The 21,773-nt window shown below is 41.3% G+C and overlaps 1 protein-coding gene across 1 annotated transcript in view; it reads left to right on the top strand.

Annotated features, from left to right (window-relative positions):
* Window positions 1-21,773, top strand: part of LOC145345358 (CUB and sushi domain-containing protein 1-like) — a 1,850,124-nt gene that overhangs the window by 1,359,123 nt on the left and 469,228 nt on the right. The window contains exons 14-16 of the mRNA XM_080193174.1: window positions 3,404-3,598; window positions 7,546-7,684; window positions 11,385-11,572. Coding sequence (XP_080049300.1) covers window positions 3,404-3,598; window positions 7,546-7,684; window positions 11,385-11,572 — 522 coding nt within the window. The remainder of the gene's footprint in view (window positions 1-3,403; window positions 3,599-7,545; window positions 7,685-11,384; window positions 11,573-21,773) is intronic.

Here is a 21,773-nt window from a genome sequence, read left to right as displayed (position 1 = left end):
TTCTTGGTGATTGACAGTCGAAAGCATGAAATACTAGATGGGATTAATCTGCCACATAGTCTTCCCTTGTTTCCAAGGATAAAGCACTTTGTGCAATAGAGTACCAGCAAATGACCCTGCGACTTGATTAGGATGTTAGGAGGATACAAGCTGGTTGGTGAAGCCGAAACAAGACAAAGAGCTTTTCTTTACTGAGAGAGTTTATTAACAGGTTCAGTGTCACAGCTCAACCTAGTGCCCCAGCCACCATCTCCCCCCTGCCAACCCCAACCCCCTCACTCCCGCCAACCCCAACCTCCTCACTCCCACCAGCCTCAACCCCCTCACCCATTTACACTCTTTTGAGCAGCATTTCTTTTTAAAAAAACCTAACTAACAAGTTCATAGTCCCTTTTGAAGGGGCACTCTTAACAGAAAGACACAACTTCAAAGGAAACTTATCAAATTAAATTGAAATAATGTTCCTGGGACTGATAACACACTCCAACCCCTAAAGCATCTCCTATTTATGCAGCTTCAAAGACGACTCGTATCCATCAACTGTTTCTCTTCACCTTATCAATGTCATTGACATGGAACTAGCAAATCTTAAGAATGTAATTGTCGAAACATTGATACTGCGAGTTTCCTGCAGAGAAATCAGGAGTATTCAAATGCTCCTCAAATCCAAGATCCAAGACTTTTGGGCACCATCTGATTCTGCTAATTCAAAGAGGATATCTCAAATAATCAAATGATATTATTGCTGAAATAACTCATTGTGGCTTAAGGGAATTGCTTTACTCAGGCGCTCACTTCTGTACAGATTGTAAAATTCAAGATTGCCACACTTCCAGTGAAACAGCAATTGAGTGATCAATTTCTACTGCATTACAAGAATTGAGAAATCAGCCAACCAGGAAATATCCATGTACTGAAACTCATTGAGAGAAAGCTCTCTGAGGAGCAAAAAAAACCCCCCTGCTTTTCATAGAAATCAAAATAACGCTCAAGGTAATTATTTTTAAAAAATGACTTATTCTGGCAAGAGTCCAATAAGTCAGTTATGAATATATTGTTCTAAACACTCCATGATTTAAGTGAGGTGGTGCACACTGGAATAGATAATTTTCAGAACCTGTGCTTTTGCTAATTGGTAGAAATAAAGGGCTGACGTGACTGGGTGAAGGGGTGAGATGCATAACGCAGGACATCGAGTCTGAATGATGTATGAGCAAAGGTAGATTTTAAAAAGTGACAGATAATTGACATCAACCTGGGTTCTTAAAAGGAGGGAAAGGCAGCTAGGGGGCATAAGTAGTTTCTGTCTATTGTTTTCTCTGGAGAAGATTAAATCTGAGTTGGGGGTGCTGAATTTCAGCAGCAGGGAGAGAGGCTGTTTAATCAGGATACAATTAATGCGGAAGGAAGGGTCCAGACATTAGCGTTGCACTAAAACAAATTTTAAAAATTAATGGAGAGGAAATAGGTACTAATTGTGGTTCAGCAACTGAGTCTCAGGCTTCCTTGGTGCAATGTGCCATGTTCCAATGTATTACACCACTGCACATCCTAATTTGAATTTCTGTTATTACTAGCTTCCTGAAAATAACCAAATGTTCCCCCTCCTTATTTGGAATTCCTTATTGAGCCCTGCTAATGTACAGAAGCAGAAAATACAGGCGATGGTCAGTAAATCAGGCAGCACCCATGGAAAAAGAAAAAGAATTGACAAGTTGTCCTGTACAAGGTGCCAGATTCCCCTCCCACACCCTCCCTGACTAAAACATTTGGTGCGGGAGGCGTGTGGGGGATGCCCACCATGGGGAATACCAGCTACTCTGTAGTCATTTAATGGTCAATTAGCCATTTAAAGACTAGCGGCTGAACTTCAGCCTTTCTGGATCAAAAGGTTCCCCTCAGAGAGCTGCTGGCCATTTAGAGACCCGAAGCTCTCCAGCACTTTGGACAGAGGCGTACCGCATTTGATTAGAATTTGGTTAAGTGTAAGGGGGTCTCCCTGGTGCCAATGCTGGCAGACCCCAATGAGGGGGGAGGGATGGTGAGGAAGCAAGGACCAGGAATTCGAGAGGTTGTGGGGGAAGGGTAATCTGGGGATGTATAACACTTCTTTTGGGTAGGGATGGGGAGATCCTTGATGGGCCAAGGAGCCCAGTAAAGAGGGGATTCCCCCAGTCCACCACCAGTATATGCGTTGAAACCTGTTGAGTGATGTAGTTTTCCACTTTAGGCTCTCAATCGGCCCACTTGTGGCAGGCTGCCTGATGCCAGTCCCACAGCTGATGTAATTGTGATGGGGGAAGAGATAGGTAGATGGGCAGCTGTTAAATTTAACATTCCACCCTGACTTCAAGCCCATTTTTGGAGGAACGTAAAATTGAACCCGACATTTCAGGTTGGTGAAATATTGATGAATGTCATTGGCCTGAAATATGAATTCATCTGCTGCCAGACCTGTGAATATTTCCAGCATATTCTGATTTTATCTCTGATTTCCAGCCTCACACGAGTGTTTTTCTCGTGTGTCGAACCTCCCTTACGCACAAAGTTTTTACTGGGTTCAATTTTATCGGCTTCCACACAAGTTCTTTTTGAAGATCTCAAATGTGTGGAACATCTTATCTATCTTGTCTTCTCTTCCTCGAATTACCTGCGAACTTTTAAAATCCTTTTAAATTATGTCAGCGAACTATTGCATTTTGATTTGCCTCCCCCCTGCTCCCCACCCTCATATGAGTGAGGGAGAAAAGTCAGAATCATACCAAGCATCCTATACACACTGTCCAGTATTTAATGTCAGAATAGAACTCGAAAAGGTAAACCTGCTGTTCTCCCAGCCAGTGAAATTATGTCACCTTAATTTTTTCATGTCTACTCCACTTGGTGCATCATTGTGAATAACTATTTGAGTTGTTAACAATCTACTCGCTATGCAATGCATTCAGTCATATTTGATCTGGGTTGTAAAAGGATGTCTGAAACATTGTCATTTAAATGCTAAAAGGGGTGAACTGAGTGATATAGCGTATTAGAGAGCAGTCTGTTATCTCTGGTGTCCTGTTGGCTGCAATGATCCTTCACAAATGGAGTATTAGAACTCTGTGGACCCACAGCACGAAACTGCTCTTGAATTGGTGCAGAAATGCTAATCTCTGTCAAATACACCGGATATCATACTGAAGTGTGTTTCCCCGCCCGCCCCCCCACCACCCCCTTTCATTTTGTTCTGCCCAAAACTCTCAAAGAATGCTTAGCATAATAGTGCCGGTCCTGCCCAAATCTCGCATGTTCGCAACCAGAGTAAAATCAAAAATATGTATCTGAAGGATGACGAGGATAGATGTGGTTTCGGAGTCTTCTGTTCAGATTGTAAGAATGTTCTTTTTATATTATTCTTAACCAGCTTTTGGACAAAATGAATGTCACGACCCTGGCATTCCAGTCAACGGGAGACGTTTTGGTGATATTTTCCTCTTGGGAAGCTCTGTGTCTTTTCACTGTGATGAAGGCTTCATTAAAACTCAAGGATCTGAGACCATAACCTGTATTATACAGGAAGGGAATGTCATCTGGAATTCTGCTGTCCCACGATGCGAAGGTAACTATTGCAAATGCCATTCAGGGAATATAATGATGCAATGAAGTGAATGTATTTTGCCCTTTCTTTTGATGGTTGTTAATTGAAAGCGCAATTTAGAATCATGGAAGCTTACTGGTCAGAAAATTGCATACAGCCTATCATGTCTCTCCTATCTGAGAACATCTGGAACATAGAATAGTACAGCACAAGAACAGGCCCTTCGGCCCACGATGTTGAGCCGAAAATGACACGAAATTAAACTAATCCTTTCTGCCTGTCCTCGGTCCACATTCTTCTATTTCTTATATATTCATTTGCTTATCTAAAAGCCCCTTAAAATCCCCTATTGTATCTGCCTGCACCACCACCCCTGGTATCACGTTCCAGACGCCTATCACTCTCAGTCTAAAAAAACTTGTCCTTCACATCTCTTTTGAACTTCCCCATCTCACCTTAAATGAAAGCCCCTCTAGCATTAGACATTTCAACTCTGGGAAAGAGATTTTGACTGTCAGCTCTATCTCTGCCTCTCATAATTTTGTAGATTTCTATAAGGTCTCCCCTCCGCCTCTGCCACTCCAGAGAAAACAACCCTCGTTTGGCCACTACAGAAACTTTGGGCCCTATTTTACCATTTTGATTCTAAGTGCTGGGCAGATTTTAATCTGGGAGTGTTTCAGATCTGACTTTTAGATCTGTTCTCAAGTGCCCCTGCATGCACTCTGCCTGAAAAAATATCAGCAATTCCGAATCGCTCTGCAGCACGTGGGCGGGGCTTAATGTATCCGAAGCCCTGCAGCTCCAATCGGTGCCTCCAACTGTGCATGCACAGAAAAAAAGATGGAATACTGCTCCCGTGCCACGTCCCTCCCAGGTTGGCGAATGCCTCCCCCTGGCCCCAACAGACATTGCCCCACACCCCCAGAATTACTGATCCTCTTATTACCCCATCACCCAGATCAATCACGGGCCACTCCCCCTCCCCCCCACCCCCAACAGTCTCAGACAGAATGGCAACGGACCTCCTCTTCCCATGCCCTCCCATCCCAATTCCAAGCAGAGAGCCATCAGACGCTAGGCACCTACCTCCTCTCTAACTGGAGTGCCCGAATTGGACTTCTATGGACCATGTCTGTTTCACATCGATTCTGGATGGGCGAACATGGTGCTAAAGGGGGAAGTGCCAGTAAAGTTGGGCATGCAGCCCATTAAGTCAACTTAAATGCGTGCAAATGCATTTAAATGGCCATCGTGCCAGTTTTGGGCGCAGTCCCGATCGTGGCCATTTTCGGGCCTTGGTAAAGGAGGAAACAGCGTGGAGGTGGGCATGGATCGCGCCACTCGCCTCACGCCCAACTTTGCCAAGTTTCCATGCCCAAAAATGGGCACCACGCAATGGTAAAATCAAGCCCTTGGTTGAGAGAGGGACAGATTTGGCTGCTTAATGTTCCAGGGTTTTGATGTTTTACACAAGATAGATGCGGAATTAAAAGAGGTGAAGGAGTTGCATTACATGGAGAATGTCACGTCGGCACTCAGAAGACCACTGGAGGACTCATCCACTGATATAATATGGATAGAGCTCAAAAATAAGAAGGGTGAAATCTCTCTGATGCGATTATACTCTAGACCCCCAACAGGGATCAGGACATTGAAGAACAAATATTTAGGTAGATTATGGAAAGATGCAATAACAACAGGGTTATCAGAGTGGGTGACTTTAACTTTCCTAATATTGACTGGAACTTCCTGAGAGCAAGAGGCTTATACGGGGCAGAATTTGTTAGGTGCAAACAGCATGTGGACAGTCCAACTAGAGGACAGATGATACTGGACATCGTACTGGCAAATGAGCCTGACCAGGTGACTGACCTTTCATTAGGAGAGCATTTTGGAAACAGTGATCACAGCTCCTTAAGATTTCAGATAGCTATGAATAAGGGTGAGTCAGGACCTTGTGGGAAGGTACTAAACTGGGGGAGATTCAAATTACTACAGAATTAGACAGGAGCTGAGAAAATGAATTGGTAGCAGCTGAAATCGGGCAAGTCCATATTAAACAATTTCCACGTGTCAAAGACCCACAGATTAGAGTTCAGGACTGGCATGGTCCACTAAGAAGGAAGGACAAAAATGATAAGGTAAGGGACAGTTGGATAATGAAGGCAGTTTGTGAATGTAGTCAAATGGGAAAGAAAATGTATAATATGTAAGGTTCAGGAAGCCTAAAATTGGACAGGGCCCATGAGGAATATAAAGAAAGCAGGGAATTAGCAGAGCAAGGAGGGGCCATGAAATGACCTTGACAACTGGATTAAAGAGAATCCCAACATTTTTTTGTATATACATAAAAAACAAGAGGCTAACTCAGAAGAGGTAGGGCCACTTAAGGATAAAGGAAAGAACTTGTGCTTGGAAACACCAACAGTCCAATTACCTTCTCGGCTATAACAAGTTTTCAAAACAGCATCTCTCGATCTGGATCTCCTTTTTTTCATTTGAGCAAGAGAGAGGGATAGAAACACTACAAAAAACATCTGATACTACTATTGTGGAGTTCGGAGGAAAAGGAGCTTATTTCCAATGTTTGGGGCTTGCCAATGATTTACCATTCCTTGCCACTGGGTCCTTATTTCTGGAAAGATTAACCCTTTCCAGGATTATTTTAAACATTACACGACCAGTTTATGGAATGAGAACTGGATGCCCAATCCTTCTGGCAAGAGTAATTTTGGGGTGGTATTTTGTGAAATGCTGCTGCCACATTGCATGCTCCTAACAGAGATTTTGCTGCATCTTACCAGCTCAAGACCAATGCACTGACATGTAGCTTGGAGAATGACCCAGCGCCAAACAAATAGGTGGTAGAGGGGGTTGGACTGACGATGGTGGCAATAGTTTGCATTATTGTTGTGAGCTTGGAAATAAGCTCCTTCTCCTCCTGACCCCACAAAAGTATTGGACTTTTTTGTGGCCTTTGCCTCTTGACTTTCACGTTTTAATGGCATACTGTCAGTAAATGGGACACCTAAATTGCTTCAAAATCTTATGCATGTTATTCTGACGCGTACATGTTTTTCAAACATATATCATCATTCCTGTTAAAACAATTATGTTTCTGGGAGGTTGTTCCATATCCCACTTGACCCTTTTTTAAAAATAAATGCATTTTTTAATTTCTGCTCATTATTTTGCTGATGTTCTGAAGTTGATAACTCCTGGTTACTGAATTATTGCCCAGTGGAAATAATTGTTCTTAGTTAGCTTACCAAAAAACACCCCATCAGAGCCACCTTTAAACTTCAATTTCCTATTGAAAAGATTCCACTTTTGCGCCTCCTCCGTAACTGAGCGTTCTCGTCTCTGTGGTCACATAAGTAAATTGGTACGCTGCCATTAATTTAACGGCATTTCTATTGTAACCAAACACCCAAAAAGGGGCACAATCTTCTAATTGCTGCTTAATTACTTGTATCTGTATATTTATACTCACTTATACCGATCCCAATTCTGAAATGGGAATCGAGCCTTATGCCACGTGACTCAGATTTCCATGATAATGACAGACCATCACCTGATACAGGTGGGCCCTTTGGGCACCTAGTGGTCGAGCCCTTTCAAAATGGAGTCAGTGCTAACAGATTAGACTTGTATCTCTCTTTATATATGAGAAAACCTCTCTCCCTTACTTTGCTCCTTCATTTGAGGAGTTTGATCAAGATCTGGGAAACCATAAAAGAAATCACTGCATGTGGCACATTACTATATCAATGCACTAACCCACTGTGCTATCAACTTGACATTTGTTGCCTACAATTTGCTTACAAGTTGATTCTTTAAGAACTTATTTATCGCTATGAGTGTTTAGAAATAACAGATAATATTCTTTTTGTTCTGTCAAATATTTGATTGATTGAAGGAAGAAATTGTTTGTATTTGGAGTTCTGTATTTTCATCTCTTGCAGCACCATGTGGTGGCCATTTGACAGCACCAAGCGGTGTCATACTCTCTCCGGGATGGCCAGCATATTACAAGGACTCACTGAATTGTGAATGGGTGATTGAAGCAGAACCTAGACACTCCATCAAAATAACATTTGACAGGTTATTAATTTTCATTGCTTTTAACTGAAAGTAAATTGACTTATGACACTTTTGTCTGTCGCAGGCTATGCAATAAGCATGATTAAATTTCAAAAGTTGAATAATGGGACTGAATCTAAAAATGTGCACGTCCTTTCGCTCAATAGACTGCTAATGCTCTATTTTTACATTGTGGCAATTTTTTTTCAAGGAAACAAATTTTGACAGACTGTTCACACAATGGCAAAGAAAATTGTAATCCTGATGTCCCGCCCTTAGGTCTCAGTAGTGGATTTATAAATGGGTGTAAAACTGGAGATGATTACCGCTTCAGGATAGGCCATTTGGCTTATTAAGCCTGCAATTGTTGTATTCTCCATGAGTTTAATTGCATTTTCTGCCCTGGCCTCACACCCTTTGTAATAATTGATGGATTCTACTTCAACCATGGTCTGTGTTGAGAATTCCCGCTTCTAACTATCCGCTTACATCCTGTTCATTAACTCTGTTACAGGTTTCTCAAATAGTCCTTGAATCCACCTTTGGCTGACTGAGAGTTCAGTACTGGAAGGTGAATTGGCTTTCAGAAGTCTGGATTTTAAGAGTAATGGAATTCAAAATGCTCTTGAAATAAACTAAGGCCTGCAATCACTGGCATGTGGCAATCCTACAACTTAGATTAAGTGCAAAGAGTACTTGTATATTTAAGAGAGTGGGGTTGTGGGGTATGTCATGTTATATGGTATCACAAATTGACTTGTTTATTTTCAACATTTCATTTCTCTGTGCCATGGGGCAGAAGAATGGAACTGAAAATGTAGCAAAATGAGAAGAAAAAGACTAGAGTATTTGCTGTGAATCAGAGTTAGAGCTTTGTTCCTACTCTGCCTACACACTATTGACAGGAAAGTTACGCTTTCTCGAATCTTGGCTTTCAAACTTTGAGCTAAGTAGTTGGATTCCTAATGTGGAAGATTTGCGTTGTACAATCTTCCCTATGGATTTGACTAACTTATTTGTGTTACACCATGAACATTCACTTAGTTGCATCGCTCTCCTGTGCAGTTGGATTTGTACTAAAAGTCCCTCTTGAGGATAGCTGCAGCCTCTTTTAAGCATTGTACTGAACTGTTTCATTAACCTTGTTTGAAAATTATCGCCCATGCATGTCGCAATATATTTGTTTTTTTCAGTTTGTTTTGTGTTGTTATGTTTAAGCAAAGTTGCCTGACAAAAGAGAGACTCCCAATGTAATAAGTCTTGGGACCTGAAGTTCTGCACCACAATGCTGCAATTAGACGTTTAATGCATTTGTCTGAAATTATTTCTTTGTTTTTTTTAGGAAGGTATCAAATGGTTTCAGACAAGTGCCTTAAGCATCTGCGTATTAGTAAACTGTGTCAGAAGCACAATGTCGATTTTGGCCACAAACTATTTTATCCTTTGCTGCATGAATTCAAGACAAATTATATAAACGCAAGTGAATTGCAGTAAATGAAACAATAGTGCTTTGATGATTTTTTTATCCCATTTTATATTCATCCTTGCTGTCAGTTGGCATTCTTGACAGCCAGTAAAGTGCGTTCTTTTAAACTAAAGCCTGTAGAATTTGAATGAAATAATCCAGATTCCAAGAGCTTTGTCTCACTGCCAGGATTCCAGATGCAATTTCTACTTGCCTACACTTGCTTTAACTCTGTACCATACCACAAGGATGATAGAAGCAGGTGCCTACACCATTAACATCACTGATGCATCTGGTCTGTACGGATATTGAAAAGTATCTGACAAGCATTTTGCCCTTCAGTTAGGGTGAAGACATTGATTAATCTGAGTTAACTTTTTCAGGTATACAATTCTGAACAGTGACTGTTTAGTTCTTGAGTTGTCAGTCACTCAATGATAGCCCATTTCTGAGACTAATTGTGCATTGTGTTTGGCAGAGCAGACACCACATACATCTATGGTAGGGGTATGACAAATGCTTTGTAAAGGCATCCTGCCTCCTGTTTTCATTGGCTGGCAGAGTCAGAAGGATTTTGAAGAGGGTTTGACATGATATAACCATGAATGAGGGGGATGGGAGAAAAAGAGAGAGCAATGGTCGAACAGGTAGAAGAAACCACCACCCAAAACTCTGCATTATTGGAATTTCTCAGTGTGGCCAGGACAGAGAAGAAATCAGTTCCACTGGTAAACATCTTCTCCCAGCCCAGATAATTTCCCACACTACGTGACCCTGAATTTCAACCCTTGCATCTTTTTCATTCATGTTTGAACCCTCAGCCCCCAAATTCCCTTTGCTTTTCTGAAAGAGATTGCTTATAGGGAGGAATGGTTTAACAGTCAACAAATGTCTTCTACTACTTCCTGTCTTTAAATATGAACCTGATCTATGGATGTGGTTAGGTTAACTAGGCACGTGAGTCATCCCAGCCAAGCCAACCCTGTCCTGATAATCAGACTTACTGTCCTGGATAGAGGTCAGTAGTTATTAATGAGGCACGGAGCCAAGGTCAATTGGGAATTGTATCTGAAAAGCTGAGGTGAACGTTTGAAAAGCTTTGCTTGGCTAAACAGACATTGAAGCTGAGACCTCTGTGGGACACCTGGACTGAGACTATCTGATAGAGTCGTTTACCCATGATAACTTTTGGGGAAGTGTACTGCCTGCAACATATGAAGATTGAGGACTATAAGAACCAAATATAATAATCTATTCATTACACAAAGGTGAAGAAATAAAACTAATTCACAAGGAGTCATTTTAACAATTCACCAGGTGAGGAGGGCTTTATCCCTCTACTTATTCTTTCATGCCTTCAATGGTGCCTAAAATTAGGCGGTGTTTAGACCAAACACTCAATCTCAGCAATGTCCTGGTGGGATAGATTAATAGATTGTCGGGTAATTAAAGTCAGCTTATCAGTGGGTGAGGTAATTACGACTAACTTAATAACAAATAGTAAGTTAACACAATTTATAACATGGGATTATTTTACTTTTTCTGTGTGAACTTTCTGGACATTTGTTAATGTATAGTGATTTTATTTTGTTTGCGACAAGAATTGGTTCGAACAAAGAAAATTACAGCACAGGGACAAGCCCTTTAGTCCTCCAAGCCTGCACCAACCATGCTGCCTGATTGAACTGAAACCCCCTACCCTTCCGGGGACCGTATCCCTCTATTCCCATCCTATTCAGATGTATTTGTCAAGACACCTCTTAAAAGTCACTATTTTATCTGCTTCCACTACTTCCCCTGGCAGCGAGTTCCAAGCACCCAGAACCCTCTGTGTAAAAAAAAAAATTGCCTCACACATCTCCTTGAAACCTTGCCCCTCGCACCTTAAACCTATGTCCCCTACTAATTGACTGTGGAGAAAATCTTCTGACTATCCACTCTGTCCATGCCCCTCATAATCCTGTAGACTTCTATCAGGTCGCCCCTCAACCTCCATCATTCCAGTGAGAACAAACCAAGTTTCTCCAACCTCTCCTCATAGCTAATGCCCTCCATACCAGGTAACATTCTGGTAAATCTTTTCTGTACCCTCTCCAAAGCCTCCACATCCTTTCTATACATCAATTTTAAAAGAAAAATAATTCAAATTTAATCAGCCATTTGTGTCCTTTCAGAATATTTATGTACTCATCTGTTCAGCTATTCCCCCAAAGGTTTAGTAAATTAGTAAATTGATTTAATTTTTTTTCTTCACAGGTTTCAAACTGAAGTTAATTATGACACGTTAGAAATACGGGATGGACCTGTTAATTCATCACCTTTAATAGGAGAATACCATGGTACTCAAGCACCCCAGTTTCTAATCAGCACTGGCAATTACATGTACCTACTATTAACAACTGACAACAGCCGTTCAAGTGTTGGTTTTCAGATTCACTATGAAAGTAAGTTTTTTATCACTCTCAAATAAAGCTGTTTATATAAACAATGCATATGCAGTTATGTCCTCGGAACAAAGATGCTGTGTTAATATTCTCCAAATGGAAATGGTTCTATGATAGTTTGGGCTCCTGTTACTACAGAATCTGCCCAGTTTATGTTTCAAAGAGGGATCCATAGCAGCACCAGCAATAAATGTGAGGGCAAAGTTTACAACTTTGTGCTGTTGCTCTGAGTTAGTTTCCTGGTGGATCGGTAACCATACAGGCTGTTTTGCATTGTGCAGTGATGCAATTATGCTGATTCAGTGCTAATACTAACTTTGGAATCATTAGAGAACATATCATCATTTGGCTTTATTTATGCCGACAGAAACAAAAAGCATTAATAACTTCCTTTGGAAATTTCACAATGCATTTACTTATATGGATGTGTATTTTGTTTCCAACCTCTGTCAGTGGATTTCCTTCTGCAAATGTCACTTGGTTGAATTATAGGACATAAGGTGCTCCGGTAAGTTCGGGTCACCTGTCTCCAAAACGTTGACAGTGAAGTACTTCTATCACCACATAAACTATTGTTCAGTACTTGCGTCATGTATTTAAGCTCTTGGAGGAATCAAGCAGTAATGGGGACATTGACATTATCTCTTCTCTCAGATCAAGTATTGCTTTGACAAATGCCAGTCAAAACTTCCCAAGCGTCATTAATCTGGCTTTCTGAAGAGCACACACTTCAGTTTGTTGGTCTGACCTTTCCTCCATTTGACTCATTAGTATTAAACCTTACCTTGGCATGCAGACTGTCTGAACTCTCTTCATAGAGTCTGGCCAAATGAGCACAACAACCTGTACTCAATTCAATCACTCTTATGCCGAGAGATTGGGTTGATCAAATTTGCTGTAATTCAGTTAAGTGAACACTTGCTGCCTTCAATTCTTGCTCACTCTCCCCTTTGAGATTATTAGTCATTTGAATCCGATAGCCTTGTGGATGCACTGCAAATTGTATTTTGTGATAAACCCACATAAAAAAAGAATACAAATAATTAAGACATTACATAATTGTTCTTTTTTCACTGTATCTCCCACATATTTTTCCACACTGTCATTAGACAGGAGTCAGAATAGCTTTTAGCTTCCAAATTAAACGATTGATGTCATCTTTAGATGTGCTTAGATAAACATTGTGAATATCGTGAAAAAAAGATTAATGGTTTTTTTGTTGTTTGTGGGGGTGCAAATGTGAAAACTTCTTGATTTAAACTTGCAAACAATTTTTTTCAGACGTGTTTTGTTTGGAAGTTTAAACAGTGATATACTCTCAACAATTATCTTTAATTTTCTGGTTTCTGTACACAATTGAGTGGAGATGATGAGTTGTCAAATATGAATTCAAAATGTTTTGAAAACTGGTTTTAATAACATTTTGAGAGACAAAAGGAAAAATGTAATACTGTATGAGAATATCTGCTAGATATGGTGTAACAACACAAACTAACAGACAAACATCAGCAAGGATAATTCCAAGATTTAAAATTCCTCACTACACGGGCTGGGGGTAAAGGGGAAATAGGATCCATTTTTTGAACGTATCCAAATAATTAATTAACATATTGAAAGTACTTCTATCTGTGTAGTGCAGTGAATGACCACAAAAAGTCCAAGGCATTTTACAGCCAGTGATATACTTTTAAAATGTAGTCATTGTTGTAATACAGGAAATATAGCCAACTGCACACAAGATCCCATAAACAGCAGTTAATGATCAGATCCTTCATTTTCATTGTATTGGTTGAAGAATAAACATTTGCCAGGGCATCAAGAAGAACTTCCTGGCTTTTCATTGAAGTGTTGCATAGGATCCTTCCTGTCCATGTGATAGAGCAGAGGAGATCTCACTTTAAGGTCTCATTCAAAGGATAGCATTTCTGATACTGCAGCTGAACCTATTAGTCTTGGGTTTGGGATGTTGCTGCCCATCCCAGCATTTAGTGCCCATTCCAATTGCCTTGAGAAGGTGTTGGTGAGCTGCCATTTTGAATTGCTGCAGTCCATGTGGTGTAGGTACAGCCACAATCCTGTTCGTGAGGCAGATCCAGTGTTTTCACCCAACTACAATGAAGGAACATTGCTGTTGTTTGAAGTCAGGAAGCGTGTGTGGTTCAGAGAGGAACTCACTGATTGTGTTCTTCCCATGCACCCGCCATCCTGTCTTTCCACAGTGTAGAGGTCACGAGTTTGGAAGGTGTTGTCGAAGGAGCCTTAGTGAGTTTTGCAATGCATCTTGTAGATGGTACACACAGGTGTCACTGTGTGCTGGCGGTGGAGAAAGTGAATGTTTAAGGTGATGGATGGAGTGCTGATCAAGTAGACTGCTTTGTCCCAGTTGGCACTGAGTTTGTTGAGTGGTTGGAGCTGAACCCATCCAGGCAATTGGAGAATATTCCATCACACTCCTGACTTGAAGCTTGTAGAAATTGGATGGGATTTGGGGAGTCAGTTGCTTACCAACTTGCCACAGAATTCCCAGCCTCTGACATGCTATTGTGGCCAAAGTATTTACGTGGATGACCTAGTTCAGTTTCTGGTCAATGATAGGCTCCAGATGTTGATGATCTGGAATTCAGTGATAAGTTCCAAGCTAGATTATATGTTCACGTCACTGGAGAGGGACCATAAGCACAAGATGAATAAATACAGGTTTAATTTTAGCTTGATATTTGGAGAAATGTTACTGTCTTGTCGATTAATAGGGATGCTAAAATATTCTTGCAAAAAACAGGTGAGGTGGAGTGTCTCAGCTCCTTGAAAAAGAAACTGGATAGATGTTAGGTTTGTAACTGTTTTGGCTGTCATACGGAGCAAGATGGATAAAGGCAGTTATGAGCTTTTTTGTTACTAAGACTCAGATTGACCAACCAATATTTGGCATGGACCTTATCAAGCTCATTTCTTTTGCACTACTCCATTTTGCCCTCTTCACCTCTCTTGTCCATATAATTCAAACGCCTTCCCCATCCTGTGAATGGGTCAAATGCTATCTTTTGTCCCAGGCTTTCTGATGTCTGAAAAGTGTCTAGAAACAAGACCATGCATATATATTATCCATATGGGATGATGGAATTGAACATCAAGGAGTCCTACTTAAATATTGCAAATAATACCAGCTCAATTCAATTTTCTGATCAGATGAGAGTAGAAGTTGAACGTTCCTATATGACTAAATGGAAGTTTCATTGCAAAAAAGGATAACGTAGAAAAGTGACAGTAAATATCCATAAACCCCAGTAAACCTGTTAGGAAGTATTGTGTCATAGCTATTTTATGATCCTTTCTGGGCCTAATTGGTGTATGCTTTTTCCCTGCATGCACTTTTCATGAAGCTTTTTGTTAGCTGTATTTAATTACTTTTTGCTTGCATTTCCTTCTGTTGGCTCCAGCTGTTAACTAATGCAGGTCCTCAGCTGTCACTCAGAGGAAGAGGAAGGAGCTAGTGAACAATGTTTCAGCAGTTGGTTTTGCCCTTCTGGTTCCTGCACCTCAGAGTCAGCAATGAAAAGGCATCATTTAACCAGATGTTGTGTTTGTGAAAGTAGAAATTAGAATGGGCCCACTTTCTGGAAAGATCTGGTGTTGTGAATGAACTAATTTCCTGAAAAATAGATAGAAATTGGTCCTCAGCCCCCTCTCCTCTGCATGCTTGAGGCAAGCTGCTGGTGGCGGTTGCATCTCCACAGGGTGGAAATAATTTAAAGTCCCCTATCTTACCAGCAGTGGGCCTCAGCTAAGTTCTTGGAAGTGGACTGGAGTGTGCTTTGGGTAATAGGGTGAGAAGGTGATGGAGAAAGTGAATGATTAAGGTGATGGATGGAGTGCTGATCAAATAGACTGCTTTGTTCTATTTGACACTGAGTTTCTTGATCCTTGTTGGAGCTGTACCTATCCAGGCAATTGGAGAGAATTCCATCACACTCCTGACTTGAAGCTTGTAGAAATTGGATGGGATTTAGGGAGTCAGTTGCTTGGCGACTTGCCATAGAATTGGGTGTGAGGGTGGAGTAGTTGTAAGTTAGGGTTAGATGGAATGATGATCCCAGATGTGCTTTCAGCCACACATTCATAACATGACTAAGACTTTTTGCTTCTGTTGTGTTTCTGTGCCACCTTCACAAAAAAAACTCATCAATCTTATACAGAGGACTGATAAACTATATGTAGGTTTGGTATATTTGAAAATACATTTTGTGATGGCTCAGCTGACACATCTCCTTTAAGGATTCAGCAATCATTATCCAGATTCTGTCCTCTGTAAAAATAGTCATCAAAAACCCTGCTGCTCATGTTCACCTATCACTGTTGTACTTATTAACCTATTTTATCTCCTGTTAAAGCAAAGCCTTGATTTTTTAGAGTTATTTTCAAATGCCCTACCACCATTTGTGTACCTATCTTTAAGATCTTCTCCAAGTCCACAAGCCTCCAATATATGCATGCTCATGTAATTCTGGCCACATAAGCATCCACAGTCTTAATTATTCCACCATTGGCTTCAGCTGCCAGGGACCTAAGATTATCTCACTAAGCCTCTCTGACTCATTACCTTGCTTGCTTTGTTAAAGACACTTGATAAAACTCCAACCAAGTTCGATAGATTTTTCATCTATTCCTCCAGATGCTTCTTTAACTGTGAACCAACTGGTCCCTCTGGAATTCTGTCTTTCACAAGAAGATTTCCAATCCCTGCTTTTAAAGCATATGCCTCGTAGTCTTCTGTCAAATTATGCTTTCTCTCAAATGTCTTATTTATTAGTCGTAAGTAAGATTTAGATTAACACTGCAATGAAATTCCCCTAGTTGCCACATTCCAGTGCCTGTTTGGATCAATGCACCTAACCAGCACATCTTTCAGACTGTGGGAGGAAACTGGCACACTCGTAGGAAACCCACCCAGACACAGGGAGGACATGCAACTCCGCACTGACAGTGACCCAAGCCGGGAATCGAACCCAGGTCCCTGGCGCTATGAGGCAGCAGTGCTAACCAGTCTGCCACTGTGCTGTCTTTCCCCAGTATCAACCTCCAGGGTTTTACCCTCTTGTTCTGATGTTCCTGTGTTCTGGATTGCCAGAGCATTCAAGCTTCATGTCGACACACTCTCTCAGATACCCAGCTGTGTTAACCAAACACTAGTGCTTCCCAGGCCTGCAATAAGGAATCACCAACCTTCTCGTCACCTTATATCTCTGGCTTCTTCCAAACCCACATCACCTAATGTGGTGCAACTTTGTATTTCCAACTTTGCCTTTGATCTTGGAATATCTCTCTGTACCTCACTCACATATCACTTAATAAGATCTTTTCCAGATTCTTAATCTTTTCCTTTGACTAGAAGCTCCTCTTGGCAATTGCTTCTGTCCCTCTCCCTGGTTTCAGGATTTTTTGGTCCTTTAATCTGGGGCCTGCTCTCTGTAGTCTTCTTTCATGCCTGCGTGTTCCAGCAGTTCCCGTGGATTGGTCAGCTTGCTCAAACTGAACTCAAACTGCTTTACTGACCCTTTGGTTGTGAGATAACGGCCCTTTGTTTTATAACCAGTGTTTGTTTTAGAGTTGTAAAATTATTTGAAAAATATTTAAAAGTAAAACTAAAACTGAAGTTCTTTTTCTGAACACATAACACGGAAATACAATTTAAACTTAGAACTATACCTTATTCCTAACACGCCCAAGTATAAACATAAATTACTTAAAACTATATCTATTTCCTGAGATGACAGGAACTACAGTTCTTGGCAGCCCTCAGGACTTTCATGCATGCGTTGGCCAGGGATTAGCCATCTGCAGTTAGTCATTTTGCCATCCTTCAGGCTAGGAAGCTGTCCTGTGTGGAAGATAATGAGTGAAACTGCATATCAGATGACCTGAACCGGAGTACCACTGGGAGTAAGGTGTCCCAAGCATAGGATACGGGGAGGGGATATGGAGAAATTCCCAAGAAAAGAAGATGGACTCAAATCAGGGAATGGAACAGATAGTGGTCCCAGAAAAAAATTCCCAGGTGAGACAAAGGAGTTGAAAGGGATTACTGACTGAAGTCCCAGGTAAGGGACAAGAACATATAATTCTCTAAATTTGCACCCCTTTATTGTGGAGTCCCTGAGATGTAGACAAAAGTCGTAGGTAGAAGAAGGATTGGAATGAGGCACTCACTGAGTGTTAAAATGGGTGGCGTGGGCTTGTAGGGCCGAAGGGCCTGTTTCCTGTGCTGTGCTGTTCTTTGTTCTTTGACAGGAATCAAAAATATATCCTGTTAAGTAAAGTTAGAAGTAGGGAGCCGAGAAACAGGCTCCAAATTAAAGTTGAAGTTGCACGGAGCAGACTTGAAACAAAATAGGCTCAGAAGAAGCTCAGGCAATGTGAGAAGGTAGATGAATCTGTGCTGCAGGCTGGAGCTTGGCATGATTGGAGATATGAAATAATGCTTGGTAGGTGAAGTTTGAATGTACACAGAGATATAGGGGAAAAGAATCTCAGAAGGTGAGATTGAAATCCTGGAGGTGGATCCAGGTTAAACCTGTCCAAATGGGAATGATGTTTGAAGAGAATTCCAAGGGGAGATCTTTGAACATGGAGATTAGAAAACCTCAAAAGAATGCAATGTTTCAGTGAGAATGATTAGCTCACAGTGTGGCAAGCATCTGGATGAGTTGTTGAGGAATCCAAGGAATCTACGAGGGTTACATCTATTATTTACTTTGGAGTATCGTGTGGCTGACCATAATTTGCCTGTCAATTCATACGTGCCTTGTACTTACCCTGAATGTTCAAGAAGAAGATAAATATCAGTGGAAATTTTACAGCTGTGTTACAGTGGGGTATAACATGATGAGTCATTCAGAAATCCATCGATTGTGGCAGGACTGATGTAAAATTCTGCCCATTGTTTTATCTTTCCGAATATATACCTGAATGTCAAGGTATAGCTGAGTGAAGGAAAAGTGAACATTTGAATTATATTATTGTGTTTGTATTGATATCTTTCTAACTTTTTTGTCTGGTATAACAATAGTTAATTTTCCTTGTTTAATAACTATCATATTATTTGTGTTAAAAAGTTCATCAAATTTGTCCAGTGACTTTCCTCCATGGCTTTGAAACAAAAATTAAACTTATGAGACAGAATTTTCCATCTGCACGTGCCAAAAGGCCTGAAATTTCCACCTGAGGTCAATGGATCTTGAAATGGTCTGTCAAATTTTCTGTCCTGCCCACGATGATTTCCATGATGGGAGGGATAGGAGATTTCCAGTCATGATTTATCAAGCCAAGTCTGACTCTGGGATCAGATCTGTTCAGTATTAACATCAGCTGGGTTTGCAACAATTAGCTTTAATTACTATTAATTGAGGTTAACTGTTCCTGAACTCTCATGTTTGGTTACATCATTCAAACATTGTGAACAGTACGGTTTATACCACAATTTTTTTGTTCTCTGTAACTGCCCTGAGATAAATTGATCAAAGTTGCAGCGCAGCATTTAAAATAATTAAACTAAGCCGACATATTTCTACCACAACCACATAACAGGTTATTCTTTGAGTGAAGCATACCATGATGACAATTTGCACAAGTAATCATCATTAGGTAGTGTCAAAGTTTTCTGTGTTTTCTGTCATATTGGATAATACCTGTATAAATTAACAAGTGACACCTTGTTTCTGAGCCAAGTAATTATGATTTCAAATTGTACTCCAGGACCTGAGCATGAAACTTTGGTTCACTCTGAAGTGTAGTACTGAGTGTCTATAGTAGGTGGTGTCACCTGTCTGCTAAAATGGACATGGAAGGTTTGATGGTGCTCAAGAAAGCTCAGATGTCCCATTCTTCATTGAATGGGGCTGGACAAGACAAAAATTGGAGAAAAAAATAAATGACTGAGTTTCTGTCTGAGTCCTGAGCCTTGCCATTTTCAAACAGGTTGACATTTGGATGCCCAGCAAAAATATTTGGGAGCCTAATACTAATAGCATAGTGCACTGGGACGGCATGTTGACACAGTGAACAAGCACTGCCGTCTCACAGTGCCCGAGACTCAGGTTCAATTCTAGCCTTGGGCCACTGTCTGTGTGGCGTTTGCACTTTCTCCCCATGTCTGCATGGGTTTCCTCCAGGTGCCCCGCTTTCCTCCCACAGTCCAAAGAGGTGCGGGTTCGGTTGATTGGCCATGCTAAATTAACCCTCGTGTCGGGGATTAGCAGGGTAAATATGTGGGATTACGGGAATAGGCCTGGGTGGGATTATGGTCGGTACAGACTCTATGGACTGAATGACCTCTTTCTGTACTGGAGGGATTCTTTGAATAATAAGCTTATATTGAATGAAAAGTCAAGGATTGTGGGCTTGTGAATTTCTGTGTTTGTTGCAAGTGAGGAAGTGCCTGTTCCGGAATTTACCTCTTACTCTTTTCACAGCATCTGCATTTACTTACTATAACTCAGTGTTACAGGTATAATTGTAAATGGGTCGATATTTCAAATAATAAAACATAGCAGCAAGAGGGGACTTGGGTGAGCAAATATTTGAGATTTTCAACGTACTCAGGAAACAATCTAGTTGATTAATGTTTCCAACCTTTTTCATATGTACAATATGTTACCAATAAGCACATTATTGCAGTTCAGTCACATCACACAGCTATATATTATTTAACATGGTCACATTTTGAACCATGTTTTGTTTTCTTGAGCTTGGGTAAATTTGAAATATATTTGCAATTCCCTGATTTAATATTACTTTGATTTTTTTTCTCTCTCTCTCTCTCCGGTGAGGCTCCTGTCACGAAGGCTCATTGCTCATCTCATCCTGTGCATTTCTCTGCACGGAGGTGGGCTTGATCTTGTTACATGAGAGTGGAAAAACAAATTGCCAGGATTACGTGACAGTTCCTAGGGAAGTGGGTGTTAGCGGCTTGAGTGATGCGATTAAAATTTGACGACTTTGCAGCAAATACTGCTGAAAGTTGGAGTAACTTATTTATTTTGACATGGATTGAGTTTTTAGTTGGGGGGGGCGGTTGGTGTTGGTGGCAAGGGGAGAATAAAAGGGCCTGCTGACTCAAGCTTTCAGCAACAGAGTTCACATCGCTGACAAAAAGTCCCTGGTCTAACTTTTGCATCTGCTGAGACCTGGCCATCACTTTTACCCTTCACACGAAAGGGGCAACTGGTATAAGTTGTTCAAAAGTGTTCAGTGTAGACTCCGGCTTCACATCCCTGCAATCCATTCTTTCGTGTGTACCCTCTCTTCAAGCTGGCTCCCTCCCCCCCCATTAATAATGAGAGCAGCATCCTCCTTGAAATTGTTCAGCTCCAGAATGTTGTGTGTGTGTGTGTGTGTGTGTGTGTGTGTGTGTGTATCCTCAGCAATCCCTCCCCCCTCCCCTATCCCAGTCTGAGTCTCTCCCTCCTGCTGAGCACAAACTCGACCTGCGTGAAGACATAAACCTTTTAGAATTTGGTGAGAAGAGATGGAGGAGAGGTTAGAAAGCATGCCTGACTGTTTCATGTGCTGAGCCCTCCCTAGCCAGGGCTAAAGCTAAAATGCAGGTGATGTTCAAGTGCCCACGAGACAATCATTGTCACGGTGTCCCCTGCTAAAATTCTGAGAGATCCCAGGGCAGTGTCGCCCTTCGAGTGGATGATGCCAGCGTGAAAGTGAGAGACAGGAGAGCAAGATTGACTTATCCTGAAATCATTCATCCTCTTCCTGCACTGGATGGCATTCTCAGGTGGTAGTCCAACGTGCCAACCTCCCTTGCAATCGCCTCCTGGACCAGCGAGCGGAGAATGTTGGTAGGCTTCTCGGAACCATCCCTGGGGTAGAGTTCATCCCAATCGTAGCGGACCCTATTGACAACCACCTCCAAGGAATCTTTAAACCCAGGGCAGCTGTCTTCTTTGATGTAGCTGTCCAGAGGTGTCTCCTTCACAAAGCTGGGCTGGAGAGAGTTAATACGTATGTTAGTGTGGTTGTTTAAATGTGGCACCCAGAACCCTTGATCCCGTTAGCTAATGGCAGGGCAGACTCAACAAATCACAACCTGCCACGTGACTTGGAGAGATACTTAGCTATGCATGATTAATGAACTTCTGAGCATGAAATTGGGCACAATTTCCCACCATGCCATCCAGCAGGAAACATGCCATGG

This window comes from Carcharhinus amblyrhynchos, chromosome 7, assembly GCF_965287045.1.
Source record: "Carcharhinus amblyrhynchos chromosome 7, sCarAmb.v2.hapA, whole genome shotgun sequence".
In the NCBI taxonomy this organism is placed as follows: domain Eukaryota; kingdom Metazoa; phylum Chordata; class Chondrichthyes; order Carcharhiniformes; family Carcharhinidae; genus Carcharhinus; species Carcharhinus amblyrhynchos.
This window is presented reverse-complemented; position numbering and strand designations above follow the sequence as displayed.